The sequence below is a fragment of the Trichomycterus rosablanca genome, chromosome 27 (genome assembly GCF_030014385.1).
Source record: "Trichomycterus rosablanca isolate fTriRos1 chromosome 27, fTriRos1.hap1, whole genome shotgun sequence".
Classification (NCBI taxonomy): Eukaryota; Metazoa; Chordata; class Actinopteri; order Siluriformes; family Trichomycteridae; genus Trichomycterus; species Trichomycterus rosablanca.
The window spans coordinates 13,498,755-13,524,178 of NC_086014.1; the positions used below are offsets into that span (position 1 = coordinate 13,498,755).

Below are 25,424 nucleotides of genomic sequence, written 5' to 3' on the forward strand. Positions count from 1 at the left end.
ATAAGTTATACACTTTTCCCTAACTACACCCAACAGCCGACTCTCCATTGTCATGTGACACCTAACACGTGCTTCCTCCTGAGTCTTCTCAAGCAGTCATGGTGGTACCAAAATAAAACACTTTTCTTTATTCTTGTCAATATTAAGTCCAGGGTACCAGAGGATGTGTGAGGAAGAGGATTGTTTGTGCCATGTCTGGTCCATAGATAAATTTTTTCTCCACATAAATATGAGCAAATGACCTTATTTGTACATGTCATGTGACCTAGTGATCCATAAATGTGTTAAAAGCCTTAACAACTTACTACAGTAAAAAAGTGAGATTTAAAACGTATTCACACTTCTTTACACAATTTAGATTTGATAGTTGTCCCTGTGTACATATTTGTAGATTAGCCGTATAAGGGATTAATTGCACATATTTTGAGGTTTATTATGTTAAATACTGTCCCAAGAGCAAAGATAAAAAATGAATAAAATCAGATTATCTAATTATAATGAAAAACCTAAATATCTACAGAAGAATGCTCGACCTCCTAAAGACACGATAACATACTTTTAAATGGTGAAAACAGAACACTACAGCCACACTACCTGGGTCAGGCCACTCCTCTTAGCTTACTCAAGGTCAATGTACTGCATTACGTGTAATACATACAGTATATTAGGATGCAAATATCTCTACATTGGTTAACTGCTACATTTAAAAAAGAAATACACATGAACACAGAGGACTTAAAGATGTAACGTTTATTTCTGGCGCATTATTAACAGCAGGGTTTTGCGGATGGTCAATAACAGACCACACTATCTACACAGAACATGCAGTAAAAAACATCTCAGAGGCTCACGGGTTTACAGATACAGAGATTAGAGACGTTCAGAGTTGGAAGGTGGCGGAGGTCTGAGCCATGGCGTTATAGATGAACGTGTTGTTGAACGGGACGAACTGGTGTGTGATGAGCTTGATGGCTTCCTGCGCTGCGGCGCCTGTACAGGAGGAAAGAGGTTCGGAGGACAACAGTGAGCCAGGAAGACTAGAGACAACAACTGACTGGAGAGTAAAGAGTTACATAACTATACACAACTTTGCTCACAGACACTCAGACATACTGTACATGCAGTTTTGTAATTCATCATGTACAGTTTTCCAGTGAACACAGGTATAAAGGTAGTAAATCTCACCTCCCAAAAATGCTGCAACTGTGTGGGGTTCTGCAGCTCCGTATCTACAACTACAACACAACCACATGTTATATATACAATTAAAAAACATCATACAAATCATATATATGATCACCAGGACTCAGGATCCACTTGACAGCACTTACTAATAATATATTTTTTTATATGGTCATAGCAACTAGAGTTACTTGTAGTGTAGATAAATATGGACATTAGTCAGATGCTACAAGTGTCTGATTTGTGATCAGACTAGAAACACACAGAGTTTCTTAATATGACTCTTCCCATAATAAAGATATTTTACCATGAAATCACACTCATGTACTTTTAATGACACTCACAATTCGTGGATGTAGTCGTCTTTAACGTTGACGTTGAGACTGTACTCCTGCAGCAGGCTGTTCACACACACCTTCAGCTTACTGATATCCTCCTCTACCTGGTAATTATACACACCTGAAACACGACACAAGTTCATAAACGGATTACAACTCAATTGAAAAAAAATCTGGAACAAACTGTTGTTGATCGATAAATGCAAGTTAAGACTTTATTCATATTCATGTCAACAAAGTTCAGAAGTGTCGTGTTCTCTGGATTCATGCACAGAAACATGTATAGTTGTCTAACAACATTTGACAAACTTCTCCACGGTTGCTGGGGACTAATTCGGGGGGTTCAGTCCCTGAACCAGTATTAAGTGTTATTAAAAAGATATATGACGAAACACAGAGGTTTCAAAAACATAAACATAAATATATTTCTCATTTTGTGCATCTAGTTTCCTAGAAAAGCTTTCTATAGTGTCCTCTGTGCTGCTATAAAAAGATTAATGTAGAACTCATGTAGAAACACATCAGTACACACCATGTTCAGCAGTACCTGGGTATCGAGAGTGCTGCTGGTAAAAACGATCCACAGAACGCAGCATGAGATAAAGAACCATCTCGCTGTCTGGGTTATCCATACAGGAGGCTGAAACACACACACGGTCTAAGATGTTGAAGATCAGCCCTATGGAGAGCACTTTAAAAGGTAAGGTGTTTCCATTTTGTCTGGTTCCACTAGGAAACACTGGGCGCAAGGCAGGAATTCCAGGTACAGGGCGCCAATCTATCGCACGAACCCCCAAGCCCCCTTCCCAAGGCATAGCAGTGGTATCGACCGGCTGGGCGTCTACACGCAGTGCTTTAACCTCAACCCCCTCATATCCCCAAAACATAGGAAATGTCTGTATGTAGACACCTGACCGGCCGATAGCACTGTCGGGGATTTGAACCCTGGATCCCTGCGGTAGTGGGCTAGCATAGTTTACCGCTGCTCCACCTGCGCTAGGAAAGTTTTATACATTTATAATACAATCATTAAACAACAATGTTTGTGTGTGTGTGTGCGTCTTACTGATTTCGTCTTTACGTAGACTCTCCACGCCATGTTCTTCCGCCAGAGATCTGCAGTGGATCACCCGCAGAAAAGCTGCATTCTTACCTGCACACAGTTGCACATCAGCAAAACACACTCAGCACACTCACATGTATCTGTGCGTGTGTATCTATCACAAACACATTGGCATCTACAGTTGAAGTTAAAAAAATAACACACACTTGTAAAGGACATGTGTTTTTATTTGAATCAGTTATATATACATGCATATACATATATATAAATTTTTTACTCACAGAATAGTTTGATGTCCTGCTCAGAGATGCTCTCAGGTGGCTTTTAGCATAAAAACAATCAAAATCAGATTATCGTCTTATTTTTTTGTTAATACTGATTCTAATATGTAATATTTACTTTATATTTTTACGTATGATGGCTAAAATGATGTAGACAATCTCCCAGTTACTAAGTTCAAATGTTCCATTGACACTCATTGCTAACAGGTAAACAAATTATGCTTGTAAAATCTATGGAATCTATGAAATAGTTTTACCTTTATTAGTATTTTGTCCCTTTTAATTTAAGTTTAATTAAATAAAAATAAATCTTATGTCCATAATCATAACAACAATACAATTATTTATAGCGTAGTCACCTTTCCGAGAGACTGAAGATGAGACTCAACGTATCTGGCCACAACAGCAGCGTCCTGCATCGCCTTCTCCCTGTACCTGCGTTTAACAACACACACACACACACACACGGTCACAAAAATTTGTGATTTAGTACCACATATTTTCCCCAATTTGTAACTGTTCAATAAAATGTGCAGACGTTTATTCACTATAGAGAAGCTTAGAACGTCAGCAAGACATGATATTTTACCAGAATCGTCCAAATCTCTGCATTGGGCTGCATCCAGACACTTCAGCCTTGTAATTAGTTAGTGTGTGTGTGTGCGTGTGTGTGTGCGTGACAGAGAGAGAGAGAACGTACACATTCTGCAGGTTGATGAATTTATCAGAATCAGCGATCATATCCGGGATGGTACCACGTAGAGGAAGTTTTCCGTTTCCTTCATTCTGCACAAAATCCCTCAAGCCTCGAGCCATCAGCCAAAACGGAGGAGTCTAATCATGCACACACACACACACACACACACACACACACACACACACACTTAACTCATCAACTGTCCAGAATTACAAGCTGTTTGAGAGCAGTCTGATCATTTCCTATTATTAGTATTAGTAGAGGTATCTGACCTGTGAGGTGAGGTTCTCACACTGTTCTGAGCTGAAGATCTCCTCCACACTGCTGTTGATCTGTAGCACGCACACACACACACACACACACACACACACAGTATTATAATACTATAAGCGAATAAAAAAAACGGGAACAGAGCCGGACTGACTTGTTTACATTACTTCTACTAATCATGTTATAGACATGCCTGTAAATAGCCCTTAACTTTAACATCACTTTTATTGCTCACAAATAAAAACAAGGCAGACTCCTTGTGCTCAATAGCTAACATTTTACAAATCTGTGGTTACAGAGTAAAACAACATTTGCTGATGATCAACACCTATGATCATCTTGTAGCCACTGGAGCCAGAATTCACCTTCAGATTTACAAAGATAACATTATAACATCATAAATAATTTACTTTTATTTATGTCGCCTTGCAGAACAGACACGGTCAGGCTGAGACTGCGAGATTTTAGCTGGAAACAGTCTACAGTTGTGGTTCAGTTTGTTGTTTAACCATGGCTTAGCACTTCAGCTATTTCTTCTTAGTAATTTGGCAATTTATTTTGTGTTTGCAGGCTTTACAGATGCAAATTGACTTTCCCGAAGTTAACTTAAATGTATAAAATCACCGGTTGAGGTTTATAAATCCTAATCTAACTAATTCAGACCCTTGACTGATTGTGCACCAATATCATGACATATTTGGAAGGTACTACAGTTTGTACCTTCATCATTTTGGATCAACAGAATGCAAACTTACGGCTCTGTCCCATTCAGAGGAGCAAATCAAGAAGCAGAAAATTAAAACTCAGCCTGAAACTGCATTCACACAAAAATCTGCAGTAATTTTAAAAACATTTGCTGTTTTTTGGTTGTACGTGTCTATTGAGACTAACGCTTATTTAAGAACAGCTGTGCACCCCTGGTGTAAGGCCATGGGCAAACCTAAAACAGTGGAACCACTTGGACCCTGAACAGTAGCCTGGTATTTCAATCACAGAGCCACCACGAAAGCAGAATCACAAACCTTGATGGGATTTAAAGCGGTGTTCACATTCTTAACAGCCTCATCAAAGTTCTCCTCGTCTTCTGGAGTCCCGCTTTCATTTTTACGAACCCCTGAGAGAACAAAACAATCAGAATCAGATGAACATTCGCTTACAGTTTTTTTTCTTTTAATGGCATCTCTCTCTTCTGTAATATTCGTACCTTCTCTGATTAGCTGTCTGAACGCCTCCTTTTCCTTGTAGTTTTTCGGTAACTGAAAGTCGTGCTGGAGGAAAAAAACAATAAAATATTCAAAATATGTCGCTGCTGTTCTGGTTTGCATAAAGGGGAAAAAAATGTCCTTCCTCGGTCCAGAATTGTAATTAAACCTCTCTGATAAAACACTGAAATGTCTATTGGTTGAGCAGAGAAATCTTGTACTGCCCTGTAATGACCCAAACTGTCCTGACATTTCAGTTCTTTTGACTAGATGAGCACAAATTCCCACCAACACTTCAAAATCTCATAGAAAGTGAGATTAGGAATTGAGGTCTCATGGTCAGGTGTCTACATACTTTTGACAATATACAGTAGCATAGAATAAAACAGTATATAACAGTAGTTGTATTAATATTGTAGTGTTTATTACCTCGCTGTACCACTTCTCCAGATATTTGGCGATGATGATAATCCACGGTGTGTGACTGTGATCCTAGGGAAGAATTTAAAAATATTACTCATTTACAGCATAATTAATAACAGTTTTTTATTATAAACACCCTGTTCTAATCTTTTTCGGACCTTTTTCTCCATGTTGTCGAGGTCGTAGGAGGAGATGTGATGTTTCAGCTCAGTGAACGGTTCCTCCAGTCTCAGATCCTCTAAAGCGTTATCTGGATGAGACTCCACCACTAAACGTGAAGAAAGGATAAAACCAGCTCATCGTTTTTGTGCTCGTACTTTGTTCCTGTGTAAACTGCACGGTTACAGTGATTTATTATTGAACGTACCGGTATGTTCCTTCACGGCGAGCCTCATGTACCCGACAAGTCCGTACGTCCTACAGACGAGGAACGGTACACCGGCCTTCCATAATACATCTCCTAACCTCACACACACACTGCACATACACACACACACACGCGAGAGGAAGTGTTACAGACTCGTCTATTCAATCAAATATCTAATACTTATGATCCCACAGCACAGTACAACACATACTTCATGGTCCACCTGTGGCACATCCTTATGATTAGCTATAACTGGTGAATTTCTAGTGCCCATTTTAATAGGGTTAGTTTGGCTGCACCCATTATGAAGTTTATGGGCCATACAGGTCATACACGTAGGTAAATGTACTGTCAACATGTCATTCCAGGGCAGTACAAGCCAGTACATGTCAGTACAAGTCATACCAAGCCAATACAATCATGGTACAGGATGCTAGAGGTTAGTACCAGTCTAAAACAGATCAGTAAAAGCTAGTACAGGTCAAAAAGAGGTCAGTACAGGTGTACTAGCGCGTTACCTTTCAGGAAGCTCAACTCCGATAACCAAACTAAATCTGTGGAAGAATTCCTGATCATTATCCAGCAGTTTATCAGCATCCTGCAGCAAAAACAAACACATCAAAGAATAAAACATTAATAAGATGAAGAAAACTGTGGCTCATGCTGCATCACTGTCATGGTGTCACTCCCATGAACCACATTTATACCATTTAGAGTCCAAAATTAATTATAATATTAAAGTTATTTATTTCTAGTAATATTAATGTTCCTCTGTTCACCTACTGATGCTCACATCACATCAGGTTTTTAATTACAATATAAAATTCAGATCATTAAAAATCTTCTTCTGTTTGGGTTTAATAGGGTTGATAAACTCTCACCTCCTCCACAAAATTCCCGGAGACGTCAGTGTTGAGTTCCTGCAGCAACTCTGTAGCCGCTTGAGCTCGACTCTATAAAAGCAACACATCACACAACATGTTGTTAAGAACCTACTAATCTAATAAATATCTAATAAATAATATTTTTTATTCTAATGAATAATATTCACCAATCACCATCAAATGTACAAATATACAGTGGATCTTACCTTTCCAATACTCTCACAGCTGAGAAAGAAGCTGAAACATAAACAACATAAATGTGTAGAATTATAACAGAGCTGTATTTATTAAAATAAATCAGTATAATAGAATTTGTTAAGGAATTTAAATTCTGTACTTGTTTCCAACATCCTCCCCGGTAACTTTGTGTCCATCAACTATAGTAAACGCTCCAATTCCTGACAATCAGAAACACACACGATATTCTGTTTGTGAAATAATATTTAAAACAATTTTTTGAGGTAAAACTGGTAATATATTCGTACCTGGTAAGACGAGGTTTTTGAGGATCTCTGTACCAGATGCTGTAGCATTAATCACACACACATGAGCATTTTCCAGAGCATCCTGACCGTGATCCCCCCATAACCTAAAAAATACAGACAGACATTAAACCCCAGTGTAAAATATACACATACAAGTAGTTAATTTACAAAAAAAACTACCCCCTGATACCCAGAATTAATACTTCCATAAACTACATGTAACTCAATACAAAATTACAGACTCCTAACCTGATGACCGAAGCAGGAGGAAATCGATCAGGGAAGCTACCAATAGACCATAACAAATAATAAGGGCTTTCAAGCATTTATGGCTATGATTGGTTGGTCTGTGCATGTGATAACAACATCACAAGCTTTACACAATGCTTTACACAAAGCCTCTTCTAAAAAAGTGCCACACTGCATCCTGTCTGCACTTATGACGGCAGGTGGCAAAAGGTTTTACAGTCAGATAAGACCAAGATTAAACTTTTTGGACTGATCTTCAAGCACTTCATTTGGCAGAAAAACAAACAAGCAAAGCAAACCACCAAAAATACCACACACCTCCTGTAAAGTATGATGGCGGTGGCATTGCGTGGTTGAGCAGGATCAATGGGAACTGGACAACTGGTCATAATTAAAGGTAAGGTCAAAGGTGCAAATTCACCCAAACTGTCAATTTGTGCTGCAGATTGTGCTGTAATCCATCCTCCCAAAACAACAGGCCTGCTATGAATGAACATCTTATGTGCAGATGTCCACAGTCAAGCAAGCTTTACATTACTATGGATTAGAGACTGCCTTGAACTTAATTTGTCTCTGATCACATGACCCAAAACCAACTGGAGCATCTTACATGGACTGCAGCTTCTAATCTCAAGGTAATGTGAAGCTAGCTTGATTCACTCATGTATTAGTAGCTTCTTATTAATGATCAGATCAGATCTGATAACATTTATGTATCCAGGTACAATTTGTCTCTTGGAAAGACATCAGTGTTGTATGTTTGTGTACATGGTGCAGTCACACTACCCCTGTTTATCTGACTAATGAGAAATGAGGAGACCATGCCATAGGGTTTAATAGAATTCTAGAACTTTCAACATTATTAAATGAATAATATAATTCCTGTCTATATATTTGTGACCCAAAATATTTGCAGAAAACAGATTAAACTTGTGAATGAACTAAATTCACCCAGGTGACAGCTTAATGCAAAGAATACATCATTTCTTATCGAACCGAACACTTTATTTATATTATTAAATGCACAATAATAAACATATAATTTAGGATAATAAATAAATAAACAATAATAGAGGAAATACCACAAAGTTTATCAAAAAGCGACTTGTTTTCGGCCTAATCTAAATATACAGGCACGTTTCAGCAAAACAGTACTAATATAATTATCTGCTATGTATAAATAATGACATTTATATTTATTACCTAAGCTGTCGGTCATATCTCTGTTCTTTATTAGTTTTATTCTCCATTCTCATGTAAACCTGCACAGAATGAAACAGGCACTGTCCGTATCCTCAATATCACCGACCTCCCTACACATGTGCACTACATAGGCTGCAACACATTTCAGACCTCTATATTTCACCTTACTACACGTAAATAGAAATCAGAAATCAGTTTCCGATTCGGTTAACATCAAATAAACCCAGAATATAACATTAAAATCTGAGTACTGCGTATGTTAATAAATAATTAAGAAATATGAATACACACTATTTAGTGTGGTTTTGACTGATTTAGAACACAGCCCTTTTTCCGTTCAGGCAAATCCATTACAGGATAAAAACAAAACCCCTGTTTTTAGCTTATGTCTGTGTCTAGCGATGTTTATTAAAGTATTCCTCGTGTTTAACAATATTTCTGGTGAATAATTGTACATTTATAATAAAAAATCAGTATTTTAATGCAAAACAAAAACGTCCCCCCCCCTATAATTGAGAATAATGGACTATACCATACTGGTGCGACTCTTCCTCTGTGTTGGTTTACCGGCTGACACTGCGCGCTTTTACTGCCACCCAGCGGTGAATCCGTGTAACGACTAAATGGATCAATGAATGTTTGGGTTAATTTATTTAATTAATCTTTAATTAAAGTACATTCAGAATAAAACGTGTATTGAGCAAAGGGGGTTGCTACACAGCACTGATGTAAAATTCATAATAAAGTGGACAGTAATTGTATTTAGTGCTTTGATTAAAAAAAACCATAATTGTCAATATATGTACAGTAATGTGGGCTGTTGGGACAGGAAAGAGGACACTTAGTGGGGGTGTGGGGATACGTGGTGGTTCTAAAAAGCTGTATAATAATGCATGCAAATTTATGGACTCAGCTCTGGGTACTGTTTGTGTGAGGATTGGTATGTTCTCCCCACGTTAGCAGTTAGATTATGAGTACTGCGATTTAATATACTGGCAGAAAAATTAAGAGGCAAAGAGGGGTTATAGTGTATTTGACAAAAACAACAAAGTCCAAAGAGGAGCTGTAGTGGGTTTTAGAGACTGTAATGGGCAGTAGGAGACAGGACAGGGCAGTAATGGGCAGTAGGAGACAGGACAGGGCAGTAATAGGCAGTAGGAGACAGGACAGGGCAGTAATGGGCAGTAGGAGACAGGACAGGGTAGTAATGGGCAGTAGGTGACAGGACAGGGCAGTAATAGGCAGTAGGAGACAGGACAGGGCAGTAATAGGCAGTAGGAGACAGGACAGGGCAGTAATAGGCAGTAGGAGACAGGAGAGGGCAGTAATGGGCAGTAGGAGACAGGACAGGGCAGTAATGGGCAGTAGGAGACAGGACAGGGCAGTAATAGGCAGTAGGAGACAGGACAGGGCAGTAATGGGCAGTAGGAGACAGGACAGGGCAGTAATGGGCAGTAGGAGACAGGACAGGGCAGTAATGGGCAGTAGGAGACAGGACAGGGCAGTAATAGGCCGTAGGAGACAGGAGAGGGCAGTAATGGGCAGTAGGAGACAGGACAGGGCAGTAATAGGCAGTAGGAGACAGGACAGGGCAGTAATAGGCAGTAGGAGACAGGAGAGGGCAGTAATGGGCAGTAGGAGACAGGACAGGGCAGTAATGGGCAGTAGGAGACAGGACAGGGCAGTAATGGGCAGTAGGAGACAGGACAGGGCAGTAATGGGCAGTAGGAGACAGGACAGGGCAGTAATGGGCAGTAGGAGACAGGAGAGGGCAGTAATGGGCAGTAGGAGACAGGACAGGGCAGTAATGGGCAGCAGGAGACAGGACAGGGCAGTAATAGGCAGTAGGAGACAGGACAGGGCAGTAATGGGCAGTAGGAGACAGGAGAGGGCAGTAATGGGCAGTAGGAGACAGGAGAGGGCAGTAATGGGCAGTAGGAGAAAGGGCAGTAATGGGCAGTAGGAGACAGGACAGGGCAGTAATGGGCAGTAGGAGACAGGGCAGTAATGGGCAGTAGGAGACAGGGCAGTAATGGGCAGTAGGAGACAGGACAGGGCAGTAATAGGCAGTAGGAGACAGGACAGGGCAGTAATGGGCAGTAGGAGACAGGACAGGGCAGTAATGGGCAGTAGGAGACAGGGCAGTAATGGGCAGTAGGAGACAGGGCAGTAATGGGCAGTAGGAGACAGGACAGGGCAGTAATAGGCAGTAGGAGACAGGACAGGGCAGTAATGGGCAGTAGGAGACAGGAGAGGGCAGTAATGAACGCGATAAAGGTCTGTCGTTGATTTAGGGGCAGCAATGGCTAACAAAGTGTAGTAGAATATTATAATTACTGAGACCCAGGTTTAATCCCAAGCTTTGGTTAATGGTGTGTGTGTGAGTGTGTGTGTGCAGTTTGGCATGTTACCCAACCTTGCAAAACAACAACAGCAGGAACAATAAGTACACAATAAACTTCAACACAATCAATCCAATTGCAGTGCTATTGGCCAGTCGGGCATCTACACCCAGTCATTGTGATAGACTGACATCCAGTCTTGGATGTGTCAGTGCATCACACCCAGTGATTCTAGAGAATCAGACAAAGCAGTGGGAAAAACATTAAAATAAAATAAAACCCTTCAAGAAAAACCAAGAACTGCTGAATCATTTTCATTTACTAGTCCTAATGGATTCCTGCATACTTTTGGTAATGTAAAATTTTTCTTTACCACAGTAAGCCATCTAACAGGACTCAGGTCTGGCATGTCCATTTTTCTTTTGCTCCAAAGCAGCTGTGTCAACAAGGCCAGGCCGCTCTCTCACGTGCACCCGCTCGCATGGAAAAAGCATTCGCTCTACCATCACACACACTGCAGCTCTGATCAAACCTGATTTGTGGATAACGGTTAAGATACCGTACTAGTAATCAGAAGATCCACCAGTGCCAGGTCACCTCTGTTGGACCTCTCAGAGAAGCCCTTAATCCCCAATAGTATGAAATGTATATGGTCACATTGGATGATAGTGTCTGCTTAATGCTGTAAATGTAAGTCTTCGTTTTCACCAAACGTTGTGGACAGTGGTAGCTCAGTGGTTAAGGTACCGGACTAGTAATCAAAAGGTCCAAGTTGCCACTGTTGAGCTCCTGAGCAAGGCATCTAACCCTTACTTGCAAGGTATTTCATTAGAACTGTAAGTCACTTTGAATAAAAGTGTCTGCTAAATGCAGCAAATGTAAATCTGAATGTTTAAAATATTCAGAGCTTTGGCTGATTGCCAAATCTAATTATTCCCAATCTAACACGTTTATCAAAAATTTCTTCAAGTATCACTTGACATCCAATTTCTTTTTTCCAAGGATTCTCATCTTTCTGCCTTAATTCTGCCTCCCTGTAGGTGGTCAGATCTGAAGTAAACACTGTGAACAGCGTGACTGTTCTGAGTTCAGTCGAGAGCGTAGGGTTTGGGCTCGACCTTCCTCCTGATAGCTTTGACTCACGGTGAGAGCACACACTTGTTATAACACTATTGTGTTATAACAAATGATCAGGATTGCATAATATTAAAGAAACACACACTTACGCAGCAACACCTAAACCTAAAGATCATTTAAAAAAGAGGACAAGAAAAGCATCTGGACGTTTGCTAACAGGCCTGAAGGAGAGAAGTGATTATTACACCTGAAGCATGTAAATATTTTTATTCCAAAATGAAACTGTACAGCAGCTTGAAACGAAGATCTGAAACATAAAAACTGAAAACAGGAAACTTGCATATAAAATAACACAGAGTAAAAATTCTGTCTGGTTTCAGTTCAGTAACTGGAAAGTCCAGATCAAGTCCAGGTCTGCTTTATGTTTCGTCCTTCAATCTGGTCGTTCTTACACAATTATAAAGAAAAACAAACACAAGACAGCAGGCAGAAGCAGCCAATAACAAGTGCAACAAGCGCAGAGCCCCGCCCTAAACAGAAGGCATTACGGCAGTTAGTTAAGATACAGACTTTATTCCAAACATAAGTTTTAAAGTTTTTTTGCCGATCAGAGTGATTGTACTGGAGCATTATTTGCACTAGAAAATGCACTTAAAGAAGTCTTTTTTAAATTATGCAACATTGATAAACGCCAGTTACACAGTTAACCTCCCAACACAGACGGCAGATCATGGTTCGAATCACCGTCACAACAGTCCTAGGAACCAGTAGGTAGAAAGAGTGTGCACACAGTGGATATAAAAAGTCTACACACCCCTGTTACACTTGCTGGTTTCTGTCATGTCAAATAAATCAGATCACATTCAAACTTATGGTAAATATTACTCAGTACCCACCATTAATGACAGTGACTTAAACCATATAAAGTTCAGCTCTTCTAGCAGGATTTTCCTGACATTTATTGAGTTGCTTCCTACAGCAAAGCCACAGTCCACAAAGAGCTTATAAAGCATCAACTGAATCTCATTGTTGAAACGTATCAGTCAGAAAAAGGTACAAAATATTTATACCATGAAACACAATGGAAACAATCATCAACATGTGGATATAATATGGCACAACAGTGACGTTACCAAGAACTGATAAAAAGACAAGAAGTAAACCGGTCCGGGAGGCTGCCGAGAATCCGACGGCATCAGTAAAACACCTGCAGGAATTTCTAGCAAGTACTGATTTTATACTACATGTGACATTTACATTTTCCGCATTTAGCAGATGCTTTTATTCAAAGCGACTTACAGTCTGAGCAATTGAGGGTTAAAGGCCCCAACAGTGGCGACCTGGCAGAGGTGGGGTTTGAACAAACAACCTTCAAATAACCTAGTCCAGTATCTTAACTGCTAGGCTACAACTGTGACAACAATTAAAAGCGTGAGGAAAAATGTGTCAAGATCTGATGAGACAAAAATGAAATTTTTGGCCATAATTGCAAAAACAACACCAAAGGAACATCGTACACACAGTGAAGCATGGTGGTGGCAGCATTACGCTTTGAAGTTGTTTTTCTTCGGCTGGAACTGGGGCTTAAATCAAGGTGGAGGGAATTATGAACGGTTCCAAATATCAGTCAGTTTGGCACAAAACCTTTAGGCCTCTGCTAAAAAGCTAAAGAGGAATTTCACCTCCACATCAACAAAATAATGACTTCACCGGAAGATGATCAAAGCCAGAACCTAGACCTGAATCCAGCTGAAAATCTGTAGGATGACCTGAAGAGGGCTGTGCACATGAGATGCCCACAAGATGTCCACACTGACTGACTGATCGACTCAAAAAGACTGCGTGCTGTCATCAAAGGTGCTTCAACAAAGTATTCGTTTAAGGGTGTGAATATTTATGCAACCACTTTATTTTTTAATGTTATTTTTTATATTTTAACCCCCTGGTGTGACAAATGTTTTTTTTTTCTTTTCTTCTTCAAGTTTTTTTAAACAAAATGTTCATATTACAGGTAGAAAAAGCTCTGAAATGATTAACCCTGATCTGTTTTTTTACAGGGTGGCACGGTGGCTCGGTGGGTAGCACAGTCGCCTCACAACAAGACGGTCCTGGGTTCGATCCCCAGGCGGGGCGGTCCGGGTCCTTTCTGTGTGGAGTTTGCATGTTCTCCCAGTGTCTGCGTGGGTTTCCTCCGGGGGCTCCGGTTTCCTCCCACAGTCCAAAAACATGCAGTCAGGTTAATTGGAGACACTGAATTGCCATATAGGTGAATGGGTCTGTGATGGACTGGCGCCCCGTCCAGGGTGTTAACTGTGTGCCTTGCGCCCATTGAAAAGCTGGGATAGGCTCCAGGTCCCCCCTGCGACCCTGATTGGATAAGCGGTTAAGCCAGTGAGTGAATGAGTGTTTTTTACATCGCACAAACGAGGTGTGTAGATTGTTTTATATCCACTGTATATTAGAACAGTCCTTCAACAGCCACAGCTTCACAAAACGATGTCAGTCCATTTTTCCCTCAAAAAAGAGAAAACTTCATTAATAGTAAGTCCATCAGAAAAAAAACAGAGGAACTTCATGGTACTTCATTAATAGTAAGTCCATCAGAAAAAAAACAGAGGAACTTCATGGTTTACTTTGTGCAGGAAAAGTCGCCTGTTGTAAATCACAGATAAAAAATCCAGACTTTATCCTCACGAGGTTCAGAACAGTGCAGGTTTGTGCAGATTTCAAGCTCCGTAAACATCGTAAAAAATTGGTTCTGTTGATCCAGCATTAAGTGGCAAGATTCAGTGGTTCAGTGGTTCAGTCTCAACCACACAATGTACAGTATGTGTTTGTTCAGAGTTTTGGCTGTAACAGCTTTTCCAACATGAAAAAATCCAAGTAACATCACAGAGAGGAGGAACTACAGAACTACATCTCAGTGTGTGGGTGTGTGGGTGTTAATCTGGAGCTGTGTGGTACAGTTGGCATTCTCAGCTCAGACCCATCCCCTGCTTATTGGAGTCTGTACACACGAAAAAGGTTCTGAGCTCTCCCTTTCCCTTCACGTTGATCAGACCCCGGCACTCGCACAAGTAACCCAGCTTCTGCAGAACGTCCGATGTCTCCTCCGTCACCTGTAAGAGGCAGCGTGGTTAATTCTAATCAGTGTAAAATCTTCCTCATGATAGTGATTAAGCACGATGAAAAGAGCGCTTCTGTGTGGAGATCTGCTTTTACTGCGCTGGAATGTGACAGCAATTCAGTCTGCTGGGTTAAAAATATACATACAGCACCGAGAATATTTAATTTAATGTCCTTATCATGACCCATTAAACTGCTAGAATAGACTTCAGGCTTGTTAGACAGTGATTCAAAACCATGGGCTTTTCTTTGGCTCTAGGAGCACTATCACATAAAATAAACTTAAAATGAATTTAGTGATTTGCAGAGACTCGTTTACATAATAAACAATATGCTATACATCATTTATAAGTAGCCCATCAACACATTAATACAACATTTATGCCCTTCAAATGTATTTTTTAACCATGGGCTTTTTAAAACAATATAGTTCTAATGACCCTCCGGGTAATTATTATTTTTATTATTATTGATGTTGTTTTATTATTATTTTTTTTTAAATTATTATTATAATTGTTGTTGTTTTATTGTTATTATTATTATTATGATTATTGTTTTATTATTATTATTATTATAATTATTATGTTTATTATTATTTTATAATTATTATTTCAATTATTATTATCATTTTTATTATTAATAATATTATTTGTATTACTTTTATTTCTATTATTTTTATTTTATAATTATTATTATTAATAATATTATTATTATTATCATTTTTATTATTATAAATATTATTTTTATTATTACTCTTATTATTAGATATTTATACTCAGCTCTCAGATTCCATGCACTGTGACTTGATAAAACAAATATACCTAATATTTTTACTTTAATATCTTTCGGCTACAGTATTAGTACCTGGATTTTGCCCAGCTCTCCGGTGCTCTCCATTCGGCTGGCAACGTTCACCGTGTTCCCCCAGATATCGTACTGTGGCTTGCGAGCACCGATCACCCCGGCTATTACTGGTCCGTGGTTTATTCCTGCAAATACAAATAGAAAAGAGAAGGACGTCTTTTAAATACCTGATAAAATATTTATGTACGCAAGATGGACGTTACTACATCACTGTGTGTTAGAGCTGTGAAATTAAAAGGTTGTGTAAAAAAACACTCAACAAATATTAATTAATATTTTTTTACATTAGAACTGTTAGAATTCACTGATGATGCAGATTTAGTTGGAGATTGAGTTTAATCTATTTATAAATCACGTAAAACATGTTTTCCCAAACCTTATAATGAGAAATGTTCATTTATACTTTAATTCATTCTTGTTTATTGTGCTGATGACAGGCCAGGTTTCCAGCTATCCAAATGTTAAAAACTGTATCTAATCTAGCGTTTTTTATTGTGCTTTAAGATAATCAGATCGGATGCTAATTGGCGTCTGTTTTTCTACAGAGATGCATCTGTACTAATGAAACTGGTTAATTGTACCCGCGATGGCAGCAGCAAACGTAATGTGTCACGCTCTCCAAGAATGAACTAGGCCGAGACTGCAGGGTAAAATGGATTTGTTTTGTGAATAGCCAAATTCATGCTTAAATATCGTGCTTTAATGAAAAATGGACAGTAAGTCCTGACAATCTGTACAGGATCCAATTGCTGGCTATGTTCAGAAAGGCAGTTTAAATGAATTCTTCTGTCATACCCTATATACAGAAAATGTAACCTAGTTTAAGCTATAATTTAGTGTAAGGGATCAAATGGCTGATCTTTTACACTAAATTATAGCTGTTCTACTCAGTGTACACATACCTACATCATTATGGTCTAGGTAAGCGAGCAAATGCATTTAGGTCATTTGTAGATGTTCAAACTGTAAAGAACTGGTGTAAGAAAAACAAAAAACACACCAGGTTATTGAAATGAAGCACTTTTGTGTTCTAAATGCATGCGAAGGAGTAAATTACAAGCCCATAAGATGCTTTGCCACTAAATTCTATATTTAAGGAGTGACCTGTTGTCTGGACCTTATTGTGCAGGCTTATTTTTTAGTTTTTTATACTAAGTGTCAGCCGTGTTCCCCCCTCACCCTCACTGGACTCAGTGTTGGTATTTTAACGTTTGTCTCTTCCACACACTGTGAAATGAATCTACAGCAAAGAGACATTTACACTCACAGTGGCGAAATGAAAGAAGCTCCTCAGGACTCACTTCTTCGCTATCAGAAGAGCATTAGGTGCACAGTTTGACTCGCTGCATTTCAGCCCAGATGAAGCGGATGTGCTTAACATTTGCATTCGTACAAAAGCTGATTCGTACAATAAACACCATTAAAGCAGATAAAGTGTTCTCTTCTGCTTCTTTCTTTTATTTATTCGTCGACGTGGTAAGGATCTCGACTGTGCGTGCTGCGCTGCTTTTTCGGCACGGCTGAACACCAAACCACAAGACGTGCACAATTACGGCAAAACTGCACCAAACCATCAGGCAAGAGCCGAATGAGTCACAGAACAACAGCTCCAGGCTCGGCTTCAATGAGGCAGTATTGGGTTTCATTTCATTTTAAATAGTGAATTCATTTAAATGTAAAAACACAGAAGAAAAAAAATTCTTTATAAGAATGATGCTCAGCTAACAGAACTAATGTTTTTGTTATATAAACCTGATACGAGGCTTCAGTCATTGGAAAATCTAGACCAACTGATGAACCCTTCAGGAATCAAAGCATCACTGATGACACATTTGGGCACTAAGACAAAATCATTGTTTAAATTGACAATAAACCAAAGAACTGAAGCGTCCAGATGTTGGATATTGTTTTTTTCCAGCTGCTATTTACTTCCATGGAAAATCCAAAGTATACAAAGTATTTGTACTGTGGGAGGAAACCGGAGCTCCCGCAGGAAACCCACACAGACACGGGGAGAACATGCAAACTCCACACAGAAAGGACCCGGACCATTCCACCTGAGAACGGAACCAAGGACCTTCTTGCTGTGAGGCGACTCTGTACAATTATAAAATGCGTAAAACTATTCACAAGACCGTGTGGCACAGCAATCTGTTACACTCGCCCACTATTGCTGAGCCTGGCATCTATACAGACATGATTGGCTTTGTCTGGTGGACAGTCTTGCAACAGACTGTCACTCGGTGGAACCGGACTTGCCCTGGCCAAGGCGAAGCATAAATGAACTTATGAAGCTGTCAAAGTCATATCTGTCTCATATCCAAATGTGTGTAAATATGAGCGTATTTGCATAAGTGGAATCATGAGCAACCAGGCTAAACTAATAGTTTAAATGATTTTTAAACTATGATAAATGATAAAAATGATAAAATCATAAAATCAGTTTTACTGTTCTTGCCTTGTTGAGGATGATAAGAACACGCTGAACACTGAGACATTACACGCTGACAGAGGAGGAAACAGAAACGACCACACAGTTCAATTATCAGGAATTGATGCTGCCAGTGTACGAGTGCGTGTGTCTCTGGTTCCTGTCAGGCATTTCTGGCAGAGTAATTAAAACTGTATACGAACGTGTATGTGGGTGGGTGGGTGCATGTGTGTGTGCGTGTGCACGGCACTCACCCACACGCAGCCTAAAACTGTTAAACGAGTGCCTGTTGATGCCGTCCAGCTTCCCCATCAGAGCGATGGCAAACTCCACCATGATGCCAATCTGTGCCTGCTGCCTCTCCCGGTCCTGCCAACACACAGCCCTCATACTTACAACATGAACGAACACACACACACACACACACTGACTAATATGTGTGTGCGAGTAGTACAAACCAGATCGAGGTAATTAGAAGTTAATGGTCATCACGGGTTAATCATATTTCTGATAATTAGCTGTTTTACGAGCAATCAGGTGGAGTGTAAATATATTAGACTTCAAATATAACTCCATGTTTTGAGAGCATAAAGCAAATTCAGTGTTTGTTATATATAAAGTTATCCATCCTATATGTGTATACATAATATATTACAAATATAATACATGCATAGAATTTTATTAGCATATTTACTACTGGCCCAACACATTTATTTAAAGCTATACTGCACACTTTGTTGTAGCTCACCTGATTATTTTCTTGTCCTTGTGTTCCACTGAGCCCCACAGCAGCCATATATGTGCTCCCAATAGTCTTAATCTTCTCCACACCACTAAACTTAGGCTTAGATAGCAGCTGAAGACAGTGAGGGGAAAGAAGGGAATTAGGGTTAAAAAGCCATTCCATTTAAGAGCGCCGAGTTAGATCGGGAGTTTGATCTGACGGCTCACCTCATCAAAATCGGCGATGATCTCGTTCAGAAGCCGCAGACACTCCAGTCCCTCTTTATTAATGTCACACTCCGTGTAGAACTCCTTAAAGTCGGGAACGGACGCGAACATCACGCACACGCAGTCGTAAGACTTGTAGTACAGATCCTAAAGAGCAAACACGTACACGGTCAGGGTTTTACTGCACAAGCTGCACGTGCAACACACGAAATCAATCCAGTACAAACACAGGTGGGACATGAAGAGATGGAAAAGGAACACGAGTGTGGGGTGTAGAAATATGGAGTACATACTAAACTGCGCAAGTACCCTACATCATACCACGGCCACAGAAAATCAGGATTTCTGATTGGCTGGAAGATGTGAACTAATTCCTACTAACAGCAGCACTAAAGTAGATCAGATCTGGATTTCTCAGTTGTGCCACCATGCTACCCTGTTTATACAGACCCATGGACAAAAACAAAGCAATAGCTTCTCCTCAACTCATTTCTAAATTCTAATGTAATGGAAACATGTGTGCTAGTGTAACATATTCGTGCCACAAACTTGGACCAGAAGATTCCACAGAAATCGATCAGAAGTGAGGAGCACACTTACTACTGTACATTACAGCATGCCATGATCTGATATGATAGACAACAGCATGCTATGAAAGGCCGAGCCGAATGGAAGGGACGACTGAACTGATTTTAATCCCACGCTGGTCCCTACCTTGTACTTCTGGTTTAGTAAAGTGTTAGTGGAGAGCAGCCCCACCTCGTTCTTTTTGTTCTCGCCCACAAACAACGATGCCACGTGAGCCGGGAGGACGTTCTCAAGCAGCAGCCGAGTCAGATTCTCACAAAGCTCAATCTCGTCCTTATCCGTCCGGTTCTTGTTCTTTAGGAGGAAGTCCTGGCGGCAGCAAAACTCATCCTGCGAGCAAAAGCACGGGTGATGCCATTCAGTAAAAACACTTATTTTGTATTAAAGGGTATTATCTAGTAGACACAAATGATAACTACATTCATTCTGGGACTAGTACTAGTACCAAAAACAAGAACTGGACAAACTGCAGCAATTAAAGTTTGGCTTTACGTGATTGAGACACAGCAGCACTTGTCAACAATGTGACCGCCCACTATTAGAGTACATAACAAGTTTAGTTTAGGTGAAATTAAACAGTCGTATGGCCAATTTTTAATCTACTTCTGCAACATTTTAGCCACATATCTATGCACTGCTATAATATTTAAAATAGGGATGTTCATAATATAAAAAAAATCTAACTAGTTGTCAAAAAGGATTGCAAATACTTTGAGGTGGTTGTAATTATTCCTTTTTTCCTACGGCATAACATGCTGGAGGTAGACTTGTGCTATGGGGCCCCTCAGTGAGACTGGGAGGAACTGAGGGACAGATCTAGCCAAATTAAGGAAGAAAGTGCACATAAACTAAAACTGGGGCGAAGACTCACCTTTAAACACAACAACGGCCCAAGGCATACACCCAAAACAACACTGGAGTGTCCTTACGTGGCCAAGCCAGTCCGTAGTGGTGTGGAGCACATTGTTTCACGTATAATTAATGAGGTTTGACATGAAAAAAAAAAATAAAGTGCCCAAATCCAGGTGTGATGGGTAGAAATGGCAAACATACCTGTTTAGAATTCAATACCAGACACAGTAAAGCACACACACAAACAATCTGGGTAAATCTGGATACGTTCTGAATCTACTGTACATAAAGAATACGTTCTTGTGGAGGCCTAATGCAATGAAGTGCACATATCAAGCAATTCTGTGTGTGTGTGTGTGTGTGTGTGTGTGTGTGTGTGTGAGTACCTGACGTGATATTAGCAGCATGGTGAAGAGGAACAGAGTTATGTAGATGCAGCTCATAATCTGTGGGTGTTTCATCAGACCTCCTTTTATCAGCGCACTTGCAGCAAACTCCTCAGTACTGTGAGTATTACACACACACACAAACACACACACACACACTACTGTAACAACACACACCACAAGCTGCCGGTTTTTCATGTAACCCAGAACCATATGTGTGCACGTGTGTGTGTGTGTACCTGTTGAGATTCCCAAAGAGCAGACAGCTGTAGCTGGTAAACAGATCATTTTGGGTGCAGCAGATGATAATGTAATAAACGGCTGTAGCGATGAAGAGGAAGGCCACCTTCAGCTCGAAACTTACTCGGATAAACACCCCACACACCAGTAATGCCAGAATACAGCTGTACACTGAATACTGGAAGAAAAAGAGATCAATTAACAGTGAATTGGTTTGAATCTGCTTTTTAATGCTTTTTTATTATTATTATTATGGTAACTGCACATTTGCCTGTGATGTGTTTGTATTTAATGCACAAAAACCATGAGCATCTACTCTAGTCAACATTACATGCATGTACAGTGAGACTCACAGGTAGAAAGTAGAAAAAGTCCTCAGGTGGTTGAGCTGCGTTGCTTTCATTTCCCCAAATACAAGCCGGGGACAAAATGTTGGGTTTAAAGCACTGTAAAGCAGAAACAGAACATGTTGGCATTACGTTGGCAGAAATGTTCAACCTTTAATTATTATTATTATTATTATTAATAGATGCTGTTGATTCCAACTCGTGTACTATTTACCAGGTTAAACAAGGCAATGATAACAATAACTGTGGTAGTGATGGTTGTTAGTGGCAGGCGCACAAAAGGCTTCTTAACCACCGCCTCAGAAACAGCAGATAACCACTGACAGGACTGTAACTTCTCCTGGAAGAGTTTCTAACAAAGAAAGAAGTGAAAGAAATGAGTGTTTGTGTGTATTATATATAAATATATTAAAAATAGTATATATTCAACAGTAAAACACCAAGATTCTTAAAATAGGCTTTGAAATTATGTCTGAATATAATGATTTTATTTGTCTGTAATAATTAAATTTGATGTTGATGAACCTATATTTCTAACCTATCCTCACACACTTCTGTTTGTTTTTGTTTTGTTTCCACTCTCTATTACTGTACAGCGACCTTGAGCTTGGTTAAAGGCGCTATATAAGTTGAACTTATTATTATTATTATTATTATTATTATTATTATGTTTGTTTCATATCTTTAAAAATGCAGAAATTAAATCACTGTATTTTGTTAATAAATAATATTTGGAGTGCTGTAGAAATGCCTGTACTTTATTTTCACACACCTGTAAAGGACATGTCTTGGGACTCGAATAATGAACATGAACAAATCTGCTGGTGTCAAAATATGCACATAACTATTAATATCAGATAACTATATTATTAAGTATTAACTTGGTTGGTTGTATAGTGTTCCATAACATCATTAATTTTTGTAGCATGGTCTGCTTATTCCTTTTTTTAAAGATTATAATTATCTATATCTAGTAACTTCTCTGTGCCTATATAAAAAATCTGTTTGATTAGACTTCCATTAAAATACATGGAACAGTGTTCTTTCGTCAAGGTTGGGGAAAAAAAACAAATTGCACCTTGTGCTATAAAGACATTTATCATATTGATTAGATGTAATAAACAAAAAAATGATATGTGCTATTAATCAAAAGCTGCTGGAACACTGGTGTCCCTGTCCACGGTCAAGCAAGCTTGACATCAGCATGGGCATACAGGCTGACTTGCCATCTGTGAGGTCAGGCAGTGATCTTGGAGGAGAAGGCCTGGCTCAGTCAGAGAAACGGTCTGACTGACGCTGTGGCAAATGTCAGTCTGTTTTTAGTGGCCACAGTCATTCCAGAAACATTTCCCAGCCAGTCAGAGGCAAGTATGGCCGTGTCACATGGCATTCTCCGCATAGTCTGGCACAACATGTGCCAGGATCTACAGAAGCTTCAGATGAGGTACAGAAATGCACTCGCACAATATAACCTAACCTTATAACCTCAGCAGCCCAAATGAAACAGCTTTATTTCGTTTTAGATTCAGTGCAGATTAAATCTAATTACTGCAGACAAATAGTGAAGTTCAGGACGCGCACACACACACACGCACATGCACACACACACACCAGCAGAGTAACCATAATAGGTGCGTGTAAAAAAAGGCATGTGCCAGTCAGTAATAACCTGAATGTGAACAGCAAAACAGATGGCAAGGGTCAACAGCAAAACACATGCCAACAGCGCAAATACCAATCCCAACTGCCTACGCCTAAAAAAGAGGAAAAAGAGGTGGAAAAGGGTTACACCACCACAGACATTAAACAATCCTTCAGTTTTGTGCGTGTGTTTGTGTGTTTACTTCTCACTTACTGTTCGGTGACAGACATCTGAATGATGAAGATGCAAAGGAAGATGAAGAAGGCACAGACGATGTAGTACTTGAAACTGGACATTTCTATCGTCCTGTACTGAGAGACACACGCACATCTTAACACTTCATGTCATTTTTTTAACGAGTGAGACAGAATGAGTGCTGCTGATACACAGACAACGTCCAGATTTAACTGTTTCTGTTTTGTTTATGATGTAAATACACTGGTGTTATATAAGATCCTCACCTGTTTCTCCAGATCTCGTTTAGTAAACCACAAAGTGAGACCTGAGATCTCCTCTGACTTCACCCACTGCCTGCACACACAAAAACAGGCCACAGAATGTCAGACGTTTAATAAGGGATGCATGTGAATCAGGTGAGAGTTAAATAATTGTTAAAATCACTTTGCATAATACTAAAATTAATGTACTGGATAGTTACTGGTATTTACTTGAAACATCTTTGACATTTAGTAAAGCTCTTATCACATTCTGTGAGCTGAAAACAACACAGACTGTATGTTCAGCAGATACACTCCTGACTTTACATAAAGGAGAACTGAAAATAAAATAAAAATGATGCCAACAAAAGGGCTTAGAGTGGTGTTTGATGTTCAGGGGATGATGGAGATCAGTGCGTGACTCTCCATGCGCAAGACTGAACCCTACATGAACTTGTCTCGTGCAGGTGGAAAGATGCAGTCGGCTACTGCACACGTGAAGGAGGAGGCGTGTGTTAGTCACGACTCTCCTCAGTCAGGAGTGGAAGCGAAATGCATTCGGGTAATTGGATATGACTAGATTGGGAGGAAAATTTAGGAAAATACAAAAAAAGAGTGGACGTAAATAGCTTGGTGGTGCTTAGAAGGTTGAACTTTTGTGGTTGTTCAGTTTTAAAACACGTAACTGAAAGATAAAATCAGTTTGTTTGCAAAAATCAGCAATTTTCTTTGAAAAAACAAACAAAAGCTGATTGATTTTAATGAACCATTGAGATTCATGATCTTTGTTACATCAGACATGTCGGGACTTTGAAACTGCTGACTATCTAACTAACCTGGTGGAGCTTTAATGTTTTTGTAGGGAGACATGTGCCACAATTGCCTCATACAGTTGTGCAACATTTTACCAAATGACAACAGGCTGAATTAATATTAATGTTTGTTTTTTGAATGCATTTTTACATTGATACACTTTTTATATAATTTAAATGTCTGTCTAATGTCAAAGTTATTTACTAAAATTTAAAGTTGTACTATAAAAATATGTTTTTCATAAAGCAATGTATTTGAGAGTTTTGATATCTACACAATGTAAATGTAATGTAAAACATAATAATATAATGAAAGCATTTACAGCTGAGTGTGTCCTAACATTTAAATAAAGCAAACAGAACTAACAGAGTAAAGCTTTTTTTCTACGATACATCTAAACCAAATCTTATTATTTTAATGTACCAGTAACATTCAGGAGCTCATGCGTGGAGCTGAGGGGTGACTCTGCTCATCTGCAGAGTACGAGCACTAAATGCAGCAAATAAATCGGAGCTGATGTTGGTGAAGCAAAATCTCTGGCTGCAATTAAACTCTGGCAAACCTCAGGAACGTCGTGGCGAAGTGAAAAGGCAGGGTACTTAGACAGATCCGAATTTCCAGTCATTCCGCTGGAGTTGCTCCCACCAGTTTTGTGGCCTGGGGACGAGCCAGACGCTGCGGCCT

General features: G+C 39.5%; 2 protein-coding genes across 3 annotated transcripts in view; both read right to left on the minus strand.

The window, feature by feature from the left end:
• Positions 1-732: 732 nt before the first annotated feature.
• Positions 733-8,828, minus strand: nae1 (nedd8 activating enzyme E1 subunit 1). Of its 2 annotated transcripts, none has more exons than XM_062989437.1 (20): positions 8,645-8,828; positions 7,193-7,296; positions 7,045-7,105; positions 6,914-6,944; positions 6,705-6,776; positions 6,342-6,421; positions 5,824-5,933; positions 5,615-5,724; positions 5,463-5,525; positions 5,036-5,099; positions 4,854-4,945; positions 3,834-3,893; positions 3,565-3,698; positions 3,224-3,299; positions 2,865-2,904; positions 2,587-2,673; positions 2,068-2,160; positions 1,527-1,641; positions 1,186-1,235; positions 733-990 (listed from the first exon to the last, which is right to left on the minus strand). In XM_062989437.1, the coding sequence occupies exons 1-20, from the start codon at positions 8,695-8,697 to the stop codon at positions 881-883; spliced, it is 1,605 nt and encodes a 534-aa protein (XP_062845507.1). In that variant the 5' UTR covers positions 8,698-8,828; the 3' UTR covers positions 733-880. The 2 variants fall into 2 exon arrangements, with proteins under 2 accessions (XP_062845507.1, XP_062845506.1); XM_062989436.1 differs by having other exon boundaries at positions 2,053-2,160.
• Positions 8,829-14,671: 5,843 nt separating this feature from the next.
• adcy7 (adenylate cyclase 7) overlaps positions 14,672-25,424 on the minus strand; it is a 42,919-nt gene continuing 32,166 nt past the window's right edge. Inside the window, exons 16-28 of the mRNA XM_062989438.1 lie at positions 23,952-24,021; positions 23,704-23,801; positions 23,518-23,602; positions 22,063-22,200; positions 21,855-21,947; positions 21,501-21,679; positions 21,262-21,379; positions 20,195-20,353; positions 19,436-19,582; positions 19,233-19,340; positions 18,739-18,853; positions 16,054-16,178; positions 14,672-15,182 (exon numbers count right to left, since the gene is read on the minus strand). Coding sequence (XP_062845508.1) covers positions 15,039-15,182; positions 16,054-16,178; positions 18,739-18,853; positions 19,233-19,340; positions 19,436-19,582; positions 20,195-20,353; positions 21,262-21,379; positions 21,501-21,679; positions 21,855-21,947; positions 22,063-22,200; positions 23,518-23,602; positions 23,704-23,801; positions 23,952-24,021 — 1,579 coding nt within the window. The 3' untranslated portion in view covers positions 14,672-15,038. The remainder of the gene's footprint in view (positions 15,183-16,053; positions 16,179-18,738; positions 18,854-19,232; positions 19,341-19,435; positions 19,583-20,194; positions 20,354-21,261; positions 21,380-21,500; positions 21,680-21,854; positions 21,948-22,062; positions 22,201-23,517; positions 23,603-23,703; positions 23,802-23,951; positions 24,022-25,424) is intronic.

What these genes read in the sequence shown, in the direction of transcription:
- nae1 (XM_062989436.1), bottom strand. Translation starts at nt 8,697, where the DNA reads ATGAGAATGGAGAATAAAACTAATAAAGAACAGAGATATGACCGACAG. An exon ending in CAAAAACCTCGTCTTACCAG is followed by an intron (nt 7,106 to 7,192) that starts GTACGAATATAT and finishes TCTGATTGTCAG; the next exon opens with GAATTGGAGCGTTTACTATA. An exon ending in TTCATCAACCTGCAGAATGT is followed by an intron (nt 3,300 to 3,564) that starts GTACGTTCTCTC and finishes TGTTAAACGCAG; the next exon opens with GTACAGGGAGAAGGCGATGC.